Source organism: Colletotrichum navitas (assembly GCF_030913465.1).
Source record: "Colletotrichum navitas strain CBS 125086 chromosome Unknown LY79scaffold_38, whole genome shotgun sequence".
NCBI lineage: Eukaryota > Fungi > Ascomycota > Sordariomycetes > Glomerellales > Glomerellaceae > Colletotrichum > Colletotrichum navitas.
Window position 1 is genome coordinate 442 of NW_026850584.1, and position 17,000 is coordinate 17,441.

The 17,000-nt window shown below is 54.1% G+C and overlaps 5 protein-coding genes across 5 annotated transcripts; 4 read left to right on the plus strand and 1 right to left on the minus strand.

Moving 5' to 3' along the window:
* Window positions 1–1,027: 1,027 nt before the first annotated feature.
* Window positions 1,028–2,775, plus strand: LY79DRAFT_517489 (tannase and feruloyl esterase; the record flags this gene model as incomplete). The annotated part of the gene is made up of 2 exons (XM_060554945.1): window positions 1,028–1,424; window positions 1,526–2,775. 2 exons carry the CDS (start codon window positions 1,028–1,030, stop codon window positions 2,773–2,775), a joined length of 1,647 nt encoding a protein of 548 aa, XP_060413042.1.
* A 1,680-nt stretch (window positions 2,776–4,455) lies between these two features.
* On the plus strand, window positions 4,456–5,142 carry LY79DRAFT_591010 (uncharacterized protein; the record flags this gene model as incomplete). The annotated part of the gene is made up of 2 exons (XM_060561221.1): window positions 4,456–4,533; window positions 4,669–5,142. The coding sequence occupies 2 exons, from the start codon at window positions 4,456–4,458 to the stop codon at window positions 5,140–5,142; spliced, it is 552 nt and encodes a 183-aa protein (XP_060413043.1).
* Window positions 5,143–6,806: 1,664 nt separating this feature from the next.
* On the plus strand, window positions 6,807–7,283 carry LY79DRAFT_591011 (Bys1 family protein; the record flags this gene model as incomplete). The annotated part of the gene is made up of 1 exon (XM_060561222.1): window positions 6,807–7,283. One exon carries the CDS (start codon window positions 6,807–6,809, stop codon window positions 7,281–7,283), a length of 477 nt encoding a protein of 158 aa, XP_060413044.1.
* A 3,233-nt stretch (window positions 7,284–10,516) lies between these two features.
* Window positions 10,517–10,954, plus strand: LY79DRAFT_670533 (uncharacterized protein; the record flags this gene model as incomplete). The annotated part of the gene is made up of 3 exons (XM_060563788.1): window positions 10,517–10,643; window positions 10,747–10,800; window positions 10,890–10,954. 3 exons carry the CDS (start codon window positions 10,517–10,519, stop codon window positions 10,952–10,954), a joined length of 246 nt encoding a protein of 81 aa, XP_060413045.1.
* Window positions 10,955–13,471: 2,517 nt separating this feature from the next.
* On the minus strand, window positions 13,472–15,495 carry LY79DRAFT_670534 (uncharacterized protein; the record flags this gene model as incomplete). The annotated part of the gene is made up of 5 exons (XM_060563789.1): window positions 13,472–13,566; window positions 13,663–13,859; window positions 14,862–14,959; window positions 15,034–15,285; window positions 15,424–15,495. 5 exons carry the CDS (start codon window positions 15,493–15,495, stop codon window positions 13,472–13,474), a joined length of 714 nt encoding a protein of 237 aa, XP_060413046.1.
* Between the last annotated feature and the right edge of the window lie 1,505 nt (window positions 15,496–17,000).

Here is a 17,000-nt window from a genome sequence, read left to right on the forward strand (position 1 = left end):
CTCATGCAGGCTATCGTCCGGTTTAAAATGCCGGGTTGCATTTGCCCGTGGAAGAGGTATACATCGAGTGGCAAGCGGACGACAAACCACAACCTACTTGCTACCCGCCTCATTGCTTTAGGAATTTTCAGGTAAAGTCTCCCTCCCTCCCTCTTGCCTCCCTCCTCCTTTGGCTCAATTCTAGCTTTTCCTACCCGTCGCACTTCGATTCAATCTCGGAAACAATCACCAAAGGCAAATATACTTCAGCGGTCTATCACAGTCCCAATGAATCCCCATACGGCGGACTGCCACGCACATATGACGGAGGCGGGTATGTGCTACCTCTTTGGCGCTTGCCAACTCAGCCCTCCTAGCCTGCCTTGCGCTGTTTGTCTAAAGAGCCAGTTGGGCCACCAACCCAAAAATGTGACGCCGATAGGGTTCGGATCTAACTGACACAAGTACTTCCATTTGCCACGTGTGTAGGATCAAAGAGAGCAGCACGGCTGTTCTCATGAGACTAGCGTTACGATTACGGGGTAGGGAAAGCTATGAAAACCAGATCCGGCTGGTTCGCATTGCCAGCACATCACATATTAAGATCTCCATGGCATTTGCTTCGCAGATCAACCCGTCGAGGCCGTTCGTCGGACTTTCGAAGACACTGCAATCCATCCATAAAGCATTCAAGGCCTATGGTTGTCCCCGCGCCGTTTATCATGCGGCGGGACCTTGGCGGCCCCCGAGATTCCGTCCGAGAAGGGAAAAATAGTCTTTGCGACACGCATCAATCCGACGGTGTCCTGCCCTGTGTCACATTCGAGGTCTGACCGTCTGAGCACGTGGCGCCACTTGCACGTTAAGCCAGCGCATCCGCATACCTTCAGGCGCTCGCCGGTCACTGGCCAATCCGAATTGGATTTAACGACCTCGACGCCTGTACCAAGTTGTCTTTGTAGGAAACCATTGATGTCGATGTCCATAAAGGCGTCGCTCCCGTTGGGGAAAAAAATAATTTAAACTGGAAACCGGCATTGCGCGTACCATGAAGCGCCTTTCGACCCTCTTCACGGCGCTGCGCTTAGCAGATTGGACATGGGCGGCCGCGCAGAACCCGTGCTCGCCCGACGCCTTCAGATTTCCGGCGGAGCTCGAGGGCGCTGACCTTGTCAGCTTGGTGGCGGATGAGGTCAAGGGCCTGGAGTTCAGCGCGAGGACGCCAGAGGGCCGAGCAGCCATCCCGTCGTCGGGCGGCGTCAGCTTCTGCAACGTCACGGTCACGTACGTCCACACGGGCTTCGACGACGCGACGCGGGTGCAGGTGTGGCTGCCGCCCGCGAAGAGCTGGAACGAACGGTTCGTGGGTGTCGGCGGCGGGGGCTACTCGGCCGGGCAGTTTGGCAGCGAGCAAGTCGTCGCGACGTTGGCGCGTGGTTATGCAGGTAGGTTTCAGACCTTTCACCCGCCCACCCCTCCCTGCGCAAATAGTAGATGATATCTTTTTTTTTCTCCATCCAGGGCGAGGACTGATGAAGTGGACCAGCGGGCGCGACAGACGCTGGGCATAGCGACAAGGCATGGAAGGAGGCGCCGTGGGCGCTCAAGGACGATGGCACGATCAACGAGCGGCTGATGGTCAACTTTGCCCATGTCTCGGTGCACGACATGACGGTCATCGCCAAGTCTATCGTAGAACAGTACTACTCGAGGGCGGCCAAGTACTCGTATTGGAACGGGTGCTCAACGGGCGGTCGGCAGGGCTTCATGGAAGCGCAGCGGTACCCGGGCGACTACAACGGCATTTACGCCGGGGCGCCGGCCATCAACCAGCCAAGCCTGATCATGAGCACGTACTGGCCACAGTTCGTGATGAACCAGAAGAAGTTCTACCCGCACGTGTGCGAGCTCATCTATATGAGCCAGTTCGCCATCGACGCCTGCGACGAGCTGGACGGGGTCAAAGACGGCGTCATCGCGGACCCCGACAAGTGCGCCTTCGACCCCGCCGACGCCGTTGGCCGGGAGCTCGACTGCGGGACGATGAAGATGGCTATGTCGGCGGAGATGGCCGAGATTGCGCGGGAGATCTGGCGGGGCCCGCACGGCGCGGACGGCAGGCCTCTATGGCTGGCCAAGGGGTATCCCGTGGGCGCGCCGTTCACGGGCCGCTTCGGGCTGGGCAACACCAACTGCAGCGTGCCGGGGAGAGGGTGCGTGGGGCGCCCGTTCCCGATGGCGGCGGAGTGGATCCGCAACTTCGTGCGCAAGGACCGGGGCTACGAGGTGACGGAGATGAGCATCGGCGACCTCGAAGAGGCGTTCGCAACCAGCCGCAGAGAGTACGACGCCATCATGGGGGCGGACGACGCGGACCTATCGGAGTTTCAGCGGCTGGGCGGCAAGATGATCAGCTGGCACGGTCTCTGGGACGAGTGCGTGACGATGCGGTCGACGCGGAACTACTACGACCGGGTGCTCGCGGGGGACGCCGGGGCGGCCGGGTACTACCGGCACTTCGAAGCGCCAGGGGTGTTCCACTGCTACGGGCTCAACGGCAGTTACTACCCGCTCAGGGGGCTCGAGACGCTGCGGTCGTGGGTGGAGGAGGGCAAGGCACCTGCGGTGCTGGACGGGTTCAAGCTCAGCGGGGGCAACGAGAGCGAGGCGCCGACGAGGCCGCTCTGCGCGTACCCGTCGGCAATTAGGTTCGACGGTGGCGACAAAGACGACAGGGAGTCGTGGAGCTGCGTAAAGCCAAATGAAGAGGGCGAGTGGGAGCGAGACGAGCTATAGATGTAGTGGTGTCGATCGCGGACAGGCAGGGCGAGACAGAACATGCACAGGGTGAGGGTCGGTTTACTTTACATTTCCGGCATGCCGACACCCGGCTGGTGGAGGCAAAAAGAGCCGGGAAAGATTTTCGGGCAGTCGAGGGGCCAATGAGGAGATGCACGGACAGGCGAGATGGTCAGGCACAGGCACAGGCACAGGACAGATAATCAAGTAAACCGACGAGATTGCCACTGTGTAAAGCTGGAGCAGGCCAAAGGGAGACTGGCGAACCATCTTACATGATTCGCCGGAGAGCAGGAGTGGAAACTCCGGAGATGCAGAACCTATCGTGAGGTGAGTGGCGATGGGTGGTGGTGGTGGTGGTGGGAACTGAGCTGGCTTACATAAGGGTCTGGCGGCCGAATGTTTGCTTGTGTCTATGTAGTGTAGTGTAGCTTCTGGTCTGATTGGTTCTTCCCCTTGCTTTCCTATCCTCGCTCGTTTTGTTTTATGATTTCACGATGACATGAGGATACCTAGGGTTAGATAACCTTTCTAGGTAGCGGATTGTACGAAGAATGTACAGAGAAGTATAGTACTTAGCACAGTGTCAACATACTGTCCCTACTGCTGAGCACTCGGTGCATTATTGATTGTTGCCTCCACACGTTCCCCTCTGAGTGCAGATTATTGGCGCCAGACGGGCTAGACTCGGAAGCATACGGTACCTCTGTGTCTGGTACGATGTAGCTCTACACCAATGTACACAGTGATTGACACAGTACCTACCACAGCGACTGGTTCTTGTTGGTCTAGCTGTCTCTTTCCTTCTCACTCCTTCCCTTGTCTCCTTCCGTGCCTGCTGCATCCATCCACATCCCCATTGGCTGCTGCCTCTTTCTTCTTTCTGTCGTCGACCAAGTTTTTCAGGGTCCAAGTCCAAGTACCCACGTCCGCAGGCGCAGGCCATCCCCCCCGCCTTTTGTATCATTCATTGACTTGTGTCATTCCCCTTCCCAGCCTAGCAAAATCCCATCCTTCTGTGTCCCTCGGTGGCCTGAGACCGCAACCACCACACGGGAAAAGGAAGAAGAACAATTCGCCCCTCCTCCTTCCTTGCCAACCCCCCCCCCCCCCGCCCTTTCTTCCCCCAACGCCATGCAGCTATGCAGCGGCGACTTTCCCTCTTGATAAATCAAACCATCCCGATCCCGATTTCACCTTCCATGTCCGAAGATCGAACATTACCATCACCGATCGCGGTCGCTACACATTTCCAACCTTGTGTGCATGCGCTACCCACCACCGCCCACTACGCCTACCTACTACCATCGCCGTTAGACTGCCGACCGCCGCTGACCGACCGAGTTGTCCACCACCGCTGCGCACACCGTCGGTCGTCGATCTCTCTTCGCATCGACGGTCCTCCATCCATCCGTCGCCTGCTCCTTTCCTTTCCTCCCGCGCCCCCTCCCCCCCTTTCCCCCAGGGCCCTCGCTTGACTCTTGCCCTTCACCCGTGCGTCCCCACGTGCGCACGCCGTCTGCCTTCGACCAGGCTCTGGGCCACCGGTTCGTTTGATGCCTTCCGGCCCCTCCAGTCCACGATCCGCTTCCCTCCCGAAACCCGGGTCGTCCCCTTCGGGCACCCGTTTCCAGACTACGGCTAACCCGACCGAGCCGCACGGCGATGCCAGCAACGATGGGCAACAAGACCCGGTTTCTCCGACGAAGCTATCGTGGAACCATCTCAGGCAAGGCGAAAGTCATCAACGCGTATGTCCTTTTCCCTCATCCATTTCTTATTAACCTTGTTATCGCTTCGCCCGCACTTGCGTCATTTTGTCCTCCTTGATGCATCTACAAATCGTTTCCCATCGGCCACCTTCCAGATGTTAATATCCTGTTGCTACAGATCCGCCAGAGCGCCAAGCAGCTGCTTCTCCTGACCGAGAACTTCTCCGGCTACAACGGCTCCATCCCCGCCGCCGGCCACGAGTCCACCAACGAGCATGCCTTGGCCACCGATGATGACATCCGCCTCATGTCCCGGCTCTCGCACGGCATTGCCCGTGACATCAACGAGATCAAGTCCTTGAGGAAGGACGACCCGAGCGCGTCTAAGCGGAGATTCGGCAGAGGAAGCCAACAACAAGCAGCTTCCAGAAACGACGCACCAGGCCGCGGTGCTCAACCCGGCGGCCATCGGCCCCGCCACAAAGTCGAGTTTGCCTGCCACAAGTGCCACCGTGTCGACACCCCCGAGTGGCGGCCCGGCCCGGACGGTCCCAGCACTCTTTGCAACGTCTGCGGGCTGATATACGCCAAAAGAGAACGCAAAAAGGGCGAGTCGACGGTGCCAACGTTTGGATCCCACCAACCTTACTGAACAATCTTTTTTTTTCTTCTTCTTCTTCTTCTTCTTCTTCTTCCTCCTCTTCTTCTTTTTTCTTTTCTTTTTCTTTTCTTTTTCTTTTCTTTTTCTTTTCTTTTTCTTTTCTTTTTCTTTTCTTTTTCTTTTCTTTTTCTTTTCTTTTTCTTTTCTTTTTCTTTTCTTTTTCTTTTCTTTTTCTTTTCTTTTTCTTTTCTTTTTCTTCATCCCTATACTATTCCGATCACTTTGAGCGAGTTGATGGACATAAGAAGCGAGACGTGTATATCAAAAGAACTTTCTAGAGGTTGACCCTCCAGCGATATGATATTGGATACCAGGAAACATGGGGAGCTAAAAATGGGAGCGGCGTTGAGGAGTGCTATTAGGCAATGATACCCAACGCGTCGACAAGAAAGACGGGGAATTTTCTGATTTCTGGGACAATGATGTTTAGACTGGTTTTTGGCGCAATGATGGATCATGAATATACCCAACAAGAATCGAGCCCAACTTTTCTTATGAACCCTTCGTCGCCTGACACGGTTTCGGTTGCACTTTGCCCTTCTGCCCAGCCAAGACTACCTGTCTCCAGCCACTGAACCCCGCCGCTAGTCAGTTCGTATCGAAGTGTGCCATGCGCCCCCAATGCTTACCGCACATTGTCGTTGGGCTGAACCAAGGGCTCGCCCGTGCCTGGCCATCGACAACGAGTGTACGGGTATCAACCTGCCCGCATCCAACACTTTGCAGGATCCTATTTTGGCCGACAAAGAGCGGAATGCCCATCTCGCCCGACGCTAGTCCCCTCACTCCCCTTATGCGGTTACTACAGTGCGGATGGCCGAGGCGAGTAAAGCGGCACAGTCTCCAGATGTCTCCGCCGAGCCGCCCGGGAGATGCGGGGGGAGAACGAACACGGCAGATCAGCCAACACCACTCCATGTCAGCCCACCTGGGAGGGGGGCCCTTCTCCTCTACCTCCAATGCACCAGGACCAGCGACGATGCCACTGGCTGATCCGTCCGGAAGCCGACGTCGCATGCAGCTGCCGGGCTGCAGCGAGGATTCTCGTATTCCCCAGATCATGTCTTGAACTCATGACCACACTGCACGCCAATATTCCTCTCTGGGGGAAGGAGATCCTTCGTCGTCGATCTGCCCTACCCGCCTCGAGAGCACGCGTTCGTGTTCCCGTCTTACACTCTCGCGGGGCATCATCACGTTGTCTCTCTTGAATTGAGGCCCCCCCCCCCCCCCCCCTTTCCTTGGCGGTTGGTGGAGTGGTCCTGGGGATCCCGTCAGCAGAATTTGTGCGTGGCCTGCTCCCAACCTCGATGGGGGAATAATCGTGACACTCGTTGATCGACGCTCGTATTGGGATTTCTTGGTTCCCGTGGCCGTCGCCCCATGACGAATCATGCTCCTGCGGGAGGGACGCAACGACGGCTTCGGTGGCATGCTTTGATGAGATGGTGGTTCAAGAATGAGTATTTAAACTGAGGGATCAAGTCACCACTCGTCTTCATGGAGCCACAGCTACCAGTCAAACAAACCATCCAAACCTTCGACATCCCGCATCCCAAGACCCAAGACAAACCGTCCCTCCCCAAACTCATCAAATCACTTTAAGCACTTCAGACTTCCCATAAAAAAACCCCACCACCTTAAAAAGAAAAATCATGCAGCCCAAGACCCTCCTCTCCATCCTTGCCGCGGCCACGCCGATCGCGGCTCTCGGCAAGGCCACCGTCGTGAACAACTGCGCGGCCGAGGTCTCGGTCTGGTCCGTGGGCAGCGACGTGCTCGCCGCGGGCCCCCTCGCGGGCGGGGGCGGCACTTACGCCGAGCCCTTTGCCCGGGACCCGGCCACGGGCGGCCGCGCGCTCAAGGTGACGAGCGCGCGCGACGGCCTGTACACGGGCGCGCCGCAGCTCGTCTTCGCGTATACCCTGGACGCCGGTGGCAGCGGCAGCGGCGCCGTGTGGTACGACCTGAGCACCGTCTTCGGGGACGGCTTCAAGGGGAGCAAGGTCGTCGTCGCGAGCCGGCAGGCAACCTGTCCGGCTATCGTATGGGAGACCGGCGTAAGCCCCGGCGGGAGCCAGGTCAAAGTGTGCACGGCGGAGCAGGATGTTGTACTGACGCTCTGTGCTTGAGATGGTGGCAGGTGAACAAGGGTGGAAGGAAGGTGGAAAGTTCGGGGGTTCAGCTGGCGTCCCAGGAGACGAGTATGGAGGTACAGGAAGCAGACTGTTCTTTTTTCGACTTCTGGCGCGCATGTTTGAATCTTGACGGGGGGTGGGGGGATGCTTATAACCATGCGAGGTGCCAGTTGACTGCGTCCAAGGGGGTTTCTCTCTGACATCTATAAGCCCTTCCCTAATGATGATGAGGAAAGACATATTTATGAGTTAAGAGGTTTTAATACACAGCTCGATTCTCAGAGTAAGAGAAAAATAAGATAAAATGCCTCGAATACAGCCGGAGCTTTTTGACTGACTTGATTCCCAGTGACTGCGCTGCCTACTGAGGTGTTTGGGTCGACCTGTGCTTGTTCTGTGGGTAGGAAGAACCAAACTCGGCATTGGGACAGATCCTGATGCTCTCAGTACCCGTCGACGAGAACGGCATCGGCCTGGGGTCTTGAGTCCGTCAGAGGGAGGACAAACACGGCCTGGGATGTGGCGCAAATATAGCAATATGACAGTGTATCGTCACAGATAGCATAACTCTCTGCAGTAGTTTGGAAAGCGTCGTGATCTGCGTCCCAGTTCTTGCGCTCCAAAGGCCACGCAATAAAGAGCATCTGCCTGGCTGTCCACCAACCTCTCACTACGTGTGCTGGCCAAGACAAATCTTTGTACATACCTTTAACTATTATTTCAAGGACTTATTCGCGTCTTGATGACTTATCTGGTCTCTCGTATCGCCAGGTCAACTAGAAGACCTATCATCTCTTCCAAACCCTTCCTGCTCCTTCCCCACAATCACTCTTTGTTGTTCTTGCCCAAACCAGGACGTTTTGTTTTCCTGATTCCAGCAAAATCTGAATGTTCTTCTTGATTATGTAAAACAGAGAAAGAACCATTGCTATGGTTCTTTTCCTTGTCTCTCAAGCCCTGCCTCGTCCTCCTCCCAACAATCCGCCTTCGCTACTCACCTCTTGCGAAACCTTCCTTCACACAGATCCGTTCGGACAGAAAAGGCTGTCACAATCGCTCTTCAACACGCCCTCTAGCCTCGCCGAGAACTGTTTCCCCAGGAAACGACCGCTCCCCCCTCAGCACGCGTTCGAGGGTCCGCCCTTCCCTTCAGCAACCGCGATCTTCTTTCTACCGCAAGTCGTCTTCTTTCACTACGCCCACGTGGCCTGCTTCTCCTCTCGGAACATTTCCGCAAATTCATCCACCACACAACTCTCTTCTCCCATACAGGCTCGTGCCTGCTTATCTTCTTCGCCCTTCGCCTCGCAGCAAAAGCTCATCGAGCAGCTCGGCTTTCCGTCCACGCCGAGCCGTCGTGCTTGATCTGCCTCCCCCCATAACGGTAAGCACCTTCCATTTCCTTTCTCCAACAAACCGCGGTCATCGCACATTATCGGCTCGGCAATTTTGGCTTGATTTCCATCACACGCGCTATACGGGCCGATGCCTTCGAGTTAAGCCTCTCTTCTTGAATTTATACCGCGAGTGTCTTTTCCTTTCTATTATGTTACGTCGTAACGCTGACTCATTTTCTTTTGCCAGACACAATTGTTCCTGCATTCGGCTCGACTGAAGCCGTTAATATTGAAAGCATTGACTCATCGCATGGTAAGCTCTGGTCTCTTCTGCCCTGCCGACGTCGCATTTATTATGGCCTTCCCCTGATGATGGAATCTTCGCAAGACTTCTGAGACCTCGCGTCTTTGAGCGATTTTTATCCTTTCTCTGACTCGACCTCGTCCCCTCCATTGCCGTCGTCTTCTCCGTCGTGCCGTTGAAGGGCCTGTCGCTAACTTCCAAACTCGCGTACAGAGCTTGTTGCCCATCAATGTCCTAACCGAAACATCGTGGAAGCTGTTGTTACAACACTCGTGGCAAGTCAATTCATTGTCTCTCTTGTCACCGTCCTTCGTCGCTGCTATTACATTCGTCCTCTTTGCATGATGAACAGATTCTCCAGTGCATCCGAGGCCCCGTGCCCCCGATCAACTAACGGTATCATTCTGAATCAAATTTCTCCCTTCCCTGGTCATGTACCATTCATCACGCTGTGTTGCCAAGACTCATGCTGACCCCAGGTTACACTGCTAGCATCCCAATTTTCTACCAAACCCTAGTTCTGAAGATTACCCCTCTAGTTGAGACGTTGCTTCGACGTGGTAAGCCCCTTCCTTCTTCCCTCTGTCTCTTGTTCCGACGCTCTACGATCGCTCGCCTTGCGACATATGCTTCTCATGATGACTAAGATTGTGTTCGGTCAAGACAAGTGTCAACGAGGTTTTATGGTATCTTCTGGCCGCATCTTCCCCTTTATCTCGTCCACTGATAGATCCAACTGCTAATGATTGCAGCTTCACAGACCCCGAACTGGCAACTTTTCACGGATTATATCCCGAGCTTGCCGTAGTAAGTCACCCAAGCTGCGACATATTGTGGCTACTCTTTATTACTCTCGTATCGGTTCCGGCGTATTGTCTTGCGAGTTTGAGTGGCTTGCACACTCCTCCTGATCGATCTCCTCTTGCTTTCGGTTGCTTGTAATCCTTCCCTCCCCATAGTCACCTTTTGGGAAATCAGCTGACGAAACAGTCCACCATACTTTGCCACTCATCCTGCTTTCATTTGAGAAGACTCGGCCCAACTGGGTAAGTTAGCCAGCCTTCTCTATCTCTAATCTTTATACGCCATTGTTGTCCCCGAGACTCCATGAAAGCCTCGCATGATGAACATACCCTTGGTCAGAATCCGAAGCACAAGTCCTTCAGAGACTCTTCCATCAATCGTTCTCCTGATAGAGCCTTTCCATCATGGCATCCTGTTCCCGACGCCGAAAGTCCCGTCGGCGTCTTTGGTTTACGCGCTAACCTTACACCTCATCACCAGGATACACATTACAAGTTCCTGCATAATTGCGGGCTTTCTCCCGGTGAGCTTTCTGTTTCTTTCTACCCCCCTTCTTCATGCCATCCCAATAGCGTTCGACACTTATGATGACAAAACCTCTCGTTTGGACCGAGACTCGCATTTCCGTGAGCGACAAGAATTTGCAGTAGATCTGAATCGAGCCTAATTCTGGTCTTCTTATTTCCCTTAGCCCCGAATTTGCAGAGTATCTTGACTAACCTCCTGCCTATCCAAAGACCTCGCAACCCACCGCATCCAAATTCCCAGGTCGAGCGCTCGGGATGTCCGACAGCAAGAAGCACTGGTCCAATCTCGGGATCATAATGGAAACCGCCCCCGTCACCCTGTCCGACATGTATGGCATGTTCCATGATGCCGTTGCGAAGCATTACCGGGAAACCGGCGAGAGTGAGTATTTCTGATGACACCCCCCTTTCCAACCGTCGTACACGCAATTATATATGAAGAAAAAAAAGCACTTGATACTGACTGACATTGCACTTAATCATAGTCGTCGCGTACACCTACATTAACGTTGTCAAGGCATATGTCGACTGGTTGATGTGTAAGTACTTATCCCACCCCCCCACCTCATCCGCTGGCATGCACCGGTATGGAACTGTAGACTCGACGCTGACTTGCTGCCACTAACAGGGTGGCGAGCGTGCGTGTTCGCCCGCCTCAACAATCAGCCGCTGCCGACCTTCCCAGCGGACTGACCACTCATGAGGACAAAAAGGAAACAGACAGGAGGAGCTCCGAAGGTAACAGAAAAAAGCACACCTTGTGGTGTGGACAGGCCGTTGCAGGGGCTTTTGACCAGGCCATGCATCACATGGAAACTAATCTCATAGTCACTATGAGGTTTCGAGTTACTATAGATAATGTCACAACAGCGGATTCTAGAAATACAAGTTATCGCCAGACCAAGGGCACCGCCTTCAATCTATCTATCTAGGGATAATTCGCTATTAAATGGCAAACATTCTTTTTAATTTAACAGTAATCTCTTTAGGGAGGCTCCTATATATAATGTGTCGACCAACTATCGTGATGTAACAAGTGTGTTGTGCCACGCCAGTGGCCATAGAAGTTCTTTAAAAATCCTGCCCGCATCGTGGCAGGCGTCTTGAATATTTATCTTACAAGTGCAAGGTCCATTGAGGAGTGCAGTTCATAATGCATGTCTAAGTCTTTGTCGCAGGGCAATCCGTCACCATCTATTAATATACACCAAAAGAAAAAAGAAAAGAAAATCCATCATGAAATGAATGTCGGCCTGCCAGACAGTCTCTACTCATACCTGGAGGAGAGCAGCAATAAGAAGGCCGGCTACGGCAGCAGGCATGCCAGAACCAAGGCGATCAGCTGCGTTGCCGCTGACCTGAACGGGAGTAGACATGGTCCTGGTAGGAGCGGCAACGAGAGTGGTGATGGCGGGAGGAGAGCCAGCCGTGGGAGAGCTAGCTGTATATGGAGAAGGACCGGCCGGGGGAAATCCTATCGGGGGAAATTGGGCCGGGGGAAGTTTAGATGGGGGAGAGTAAGTTGGGGGAGTCGCAGCTGTGGGCGGACCGGACGGGGAAGCTCCAGAAGGAGAAGAGCTTGCTGGGGAAGAATCGGCCGGAGGAGCGCCTGCCGGAGAAGCGCCTGCCGGAGAAGCGCCTGCCGGAGAAGCGCCTGCCGGAGGAAATCCTATCGGAGGGTACTGGGCCGGGGGAAGTTCAGACAGGGAAGATCCAGCCGGAGAAGAGCTAGCTGGGGAAGAACTGGCCAAAGGCACGCCTGCCGGAGGAGCGCCCGCCGGAGGAGCGCCCGCCGGAGGAAATCCTATCGGGGGGTATTGGGCTGGGGGGAGCTCGGATGGGGGAGCTCCAGACGGAGAAGAGCTAGCTGGGGAAGAACCGGCTAAAGGCACGCCCGCCGGAGGAGCGCCCGCCGGAGGGAGTCCTATCGGGGGGTATTGGGCTGGGGGGAGCTCGGATAGGGGAGCTCCAGACGGAGAAGAGCTAGCTGGGGAAGAACCGGCTAAAGGCACGCCCGCCGGAGGAGCGCCCGCCGGAGGGAGTCCTATCGGGGGGTATTGGGCCGGGGGAAGTTCAGACAGGGGAGCTCCAGACGGAGAAGAGCTAGCTGGGGAAGAACTGGCCGGAGGAGTGCCTACCGAGGGAGCGGGTTGAATCTTCCCAGGAGTAGTAGGTTGGGTTCCCGACGAGGGTGCAAGTTGAGAGCTTACAAGATGAGAAAACTGAGTGTTTGCTGAAGGAGTGCCTACAGGCGGCATAGGAGGTGTGCTGATGGAAACAGGGCTAGCAATGGTGAGGGTTTGCGGCTCGCTTTCAGTGACGGGGCAAATGGTTGTAGAGACGGGAACCACCTCGGTGGTGATACGGGGAGTGGGAACGCAGCCAGGTGTATTGCTCTGGCAAGCAGTGACAGTGTAAATATTGGTAGTGTAGACAATAGAGGTAGTCCAGGACGTCGGTAGGGCAGCAGGTGGCGAAATTACGGGCCCGGTTGACCCCTTGTTGATTGGACATACCGTTGTGGAAACTGCAAAGGTCTTGGTCGTAACGTAAGGTTGTTCAGAGCATCCTGGGGTGGATGACGCGCACCCAGTGACCGTCTCAACACGGGTCGTGTAGATGATAGAAGTGGTCAGCTCGTCCGTCGGAATAGGAATCACGGGCTTGTTGGATGTCTCAATGACGGGGCACACGGTCGTATAAACAGCAATAGTCCTAGTTGTGACATAAGTTTGACCGCGGCAGTTGGGAAAAGATGGCAGGCACCTTGTGATGGTCTCAATACGGGTTGTGTAGATGGTGGATGTAGTCATCTTAGTCGTTGGTGTGGTGTTTAGGTTGGTAGTGACAGGCCCCTTAGACTCCTCCGTCAGGGGGCAAATGGTAGTTGAAATGGCAATCGTCTGGGTAGTGGTGATGGGACTGAGAGAACAGTCAGGGACATTAGGAGCGCATTGATTCAAAGTCATGACCCGAGTTGTGTAGATAGTCGAGGTGGTATATAGGTTGGTAGTGACAGGCCCCTTAGACTCCTCCGTCAGGGGGCAAACAGTAGTTGAAATAGCAATCGTCTGGGTAGTGGTGATGGGACTGAGAGAACAGTCAGGGACATTAGGAGCGCATTGAGTCAAAGTCATGACCCGAGTTGTGTAGATAGTCGAGGTGGTGAGCTTGGTAGAACTATCAGTCACGGGGTAGGTAATGGTCGTCTCAGAAACCACGGGAATGCTGATCACAGAAGTTACGGGAGTGCTCGTCAAAGAAGCCGCAGAAGTGCTCGTCAAAGAAGCCGCAGAAGTGCTCGTCTCAGATGCCACGGGTGTGCTTTCTTCATAATAAAAGGAGGACACCGTGCTGCTTGACCCCGTGATACTACTGACGACAGTCGATGAGATGCTTACTGCCGAGGTAAGAGAAATGGAAGTGGTTGCTGTGGTGCTTGAGTCGCTGGCGCTGCTGATGACGGGTGAAGTGCTTGTCTTGGAGGTAGTAAACAATGTGCTGCTGGTGGCAGTTGATGAGGTGCTTGTTACTAAAGAAATGGAGGTTGTGGTAGTCGACGTGCCACTTGAAGAGAGTATGGGTGGAGAAATGCTCTCTACAGAAGAAACGGAAGTAATCGAGGATGATATGCTACTAGCAGTTGACGAGGTGCTTCTTACTGAAGTAATAGTGGTAGACAATGTGCTGCTGGCAGTGGAAGAAAAGCCTGTCGTAGAGGATGTAGTAACAGTCGAGGAAGCGCTTGTATCAAAGGAGGTTGTGGAGGAGACGCTGCTGCTAGTGGTTGAAGAAACAGAGGTTGTTGAGGTCGATGTGCTGCTAGCAGTGGAAGGAGTGCTTGTTGTGGAGGAAGTAGTAGATAATGTACTGCTGATAGTTGAGGAACTACTTGTCATAGAGGTTGTAGATGAACTACTCGTCATAGAGGTTGTAGATGATGTACTAGAGACACTGCTGCTAATGGTTGAAGAAACAGAGGTTGTTGAGGTCGATGTGCTGCTAGCAGTGGAAGGAGTGCTTGTTGTGGAGGAAATAGTAGATAATGTACTGCTGATAGTTGAGGAACTACTTGTCATAGAGGTTGTAGATGAACTACTCGTCATAGAGGTTGTAGATGATGTACTGGAGACGCTGCTGCTAATGGTTGAAGAAACAGAGGTTGTTGAGGCCGATGTGCTGCTAGCAGTGGAAGGAGTGCTTGTTGTGGAGGAAGTAGTAGACGATGTACTGCTGACAGTTGAGGAAGTACTTGTCATAGAGGTTGTAGATGATGTACTGCTACTCGTGACTGTAGTGCTACTAGCAGTAGAGGAACAGCTTGATGTAGGAGATGTAGTAGACGATGTACTGCTACTAGCAGTAGAAGAACTGCTTAATGTAGGGGATGTAGTAGACAATGTACTGCTAACAGTTGAGGAACTACTCGTTGTAGAGGTTGTAGATGATGTACTGCTACTTGTGACTGTAGTGCTACTAGCAGTAGAAGAACAGCTTGGTGTAGGAGATGTAGTAGACGATGTACTGCTACTAGCAGTAGAAGAACTGCTTAATGTAGGGGATGTAGTAGACGATGTACTGCTAGCAGTTGAGGAACTACTTGTCATAGAGGTTGTAGATGATGTACTGCTGCTTGAGTATGTGGTGCTGCTGGCAGTGGAAGAAGTGCTTGTTGTAGATGACGTAGTAGACGATGTACTGCTTGAGTGTTCGCTGCTGCTGTCGACAACTGACGAGGTGGAGGTGGTCCAGACAACTCCAGTTGTGCTGACAGTGGTGGAAGGGGCCGTTGTGCTGGTGATCCAAAAGGAAGGAGTACTCGTGGTGACGGGAACGGTGTGAGTTAAGGTGTAAGTGACACAGGAGCAGGCAGACGAGGCGGCCTTGATACTGTCGCAGTTGGCGAAGTCTGTAGGGATGGCACTCAGGGCGGTGGTGGTTCCATCCAGGAAGTCGACACAAAAGACGTTGGCCTCATTCTTGAAGCGGTCGTCGATGAGGTTATTGTAGCAGTTGTCGTGTTCCTGTAGTATCTCGTCAGTCAGATATTTTTGAGAGGAACGGCCCGCAGGCATAGTTCATGTCGACATGTAGATCAAAGAAAGACATGAAAGATCAGAAAAGGTAGATGGGCTAGAGTGTTGCATAAGAGGGAAACATACGCAGTTGGGGTACTGGTTGGCGTTGACGGACACCAAGGCAACGGCACCCAGTCCGATGTAAAGGCCACGCATGTTGACTTTGGTTTCTCTTTCCGGAAGAGAATGGGTATAAGTCTAGGAATCGAGAAGCTGCTTCTAGAGCGCGAGCATAAGATGGTTGTAATGAGCAGTGGGTTGGGGGGGAGAGGAAAAGATGAACAAACTGGGCGCGGTGGGTTAGTATTTATTCGAAAAAGACGACGATGAGGTCGTGTGGGAGGTTGTTGGGTGCCTTTAGAGCTAGGAAGTCGTGGGATCCACCACCCACGCACACAACCATCTCGTCATACTAGGGCGCGCAGCAACCCTAGTGGCCAGGAGTTGGAGTCGCAGCCGGGTCGTGGTAAGGTTGCTTGTTGTTACCCGTCACCCATGACGGCACAAAGACAGCTTCGAGCGGATCGAGCAGCAATAGTGCACGATTCGGCAGACTAGATTGCATCGTAGGTAGTAGGTAAGAACCGGCGATGGTCACCAGGGGGTTGCGGCGGTGGTGTAGCGGCGGCGTTGTCGAGACTTCTCGAATCACACAGGACAACGGCTCGATACTGCTGCTAATCACCGGTCAGCGGTGTAGTGGTGTGTGGCTGGCTGGCTTGTCGGGCCCGGGTACATACAATATGAGCGGCGGCATCCTCTGCCCGTCCGTACCTGCGCCTAGGTAGGGTGCCATGATAGCTCGATGGCGCCTCGGAGACGGCCCACGGAAAGGGCGCTGACAGGGCGACGGTGAAACATGGTGGATCGAGAGAGAGGATACAGCATGGTCGGAGACAGATGACCGGACGAATTTGCATCGATCGATGGTGGCAGAAGTGTGGCCCGGCTGAGGCCGATGGTGTTGTGGGAACAAGTCCGGATGATCGACGAGGACGGGAAGGAGTGGGGCTCTAGGGGTTGGTTGGTTCTTTCTCCATCTACTTCCTCTTCCTTTCCTATCTGGGCGTGGAATGGAAAGAGCCCTTATTGTAGGCAGGTACACAGGTACACAGGTATCCACATACAAAGGCCACTGGTGTTCTCTATTGCGCGCTTTTGTTTTATGGAAACACGAAACTTGGGCTAAGGTATCAACCGGTTCCTAAGTACCGGTAAACCAGGGGCTGTTGCCCAGGCTGTCAAAAGACTGAGACGACGGCGCGCAGCCCGTTAGGAAAGGGAAGGCTTGGCCATATCGGGACGGATGAGTGGGGCTCAGCAGCCCCATTGGAGTTAGAATGTGCAGGCACGGGGAACGTCCATCCTACCTAATTGATTGTCTGGGTGAATATCCGTACAGGAAAGGACTCCGGCGAGAGGGGCCCCCATCATTGGATCGCTCTGTTCTTTCCTCCGTTGATTCATCGGTACGTACCCATCGACCACGGTTTGTTTATCTTGTGTGAGGAGGCCTAGCACCAGCCGCCAACGAACGGCGACAAGAAAAAGGGCGTTTTCGAGCCACCGAATCTCGATGGAAAATGGCATGCGAAGCTTTTGCCCAGCCGCCATCTGCTCTGGGGGAGTTGACCGTTGCCCGGTGAGAAGTGGCGCCCGTT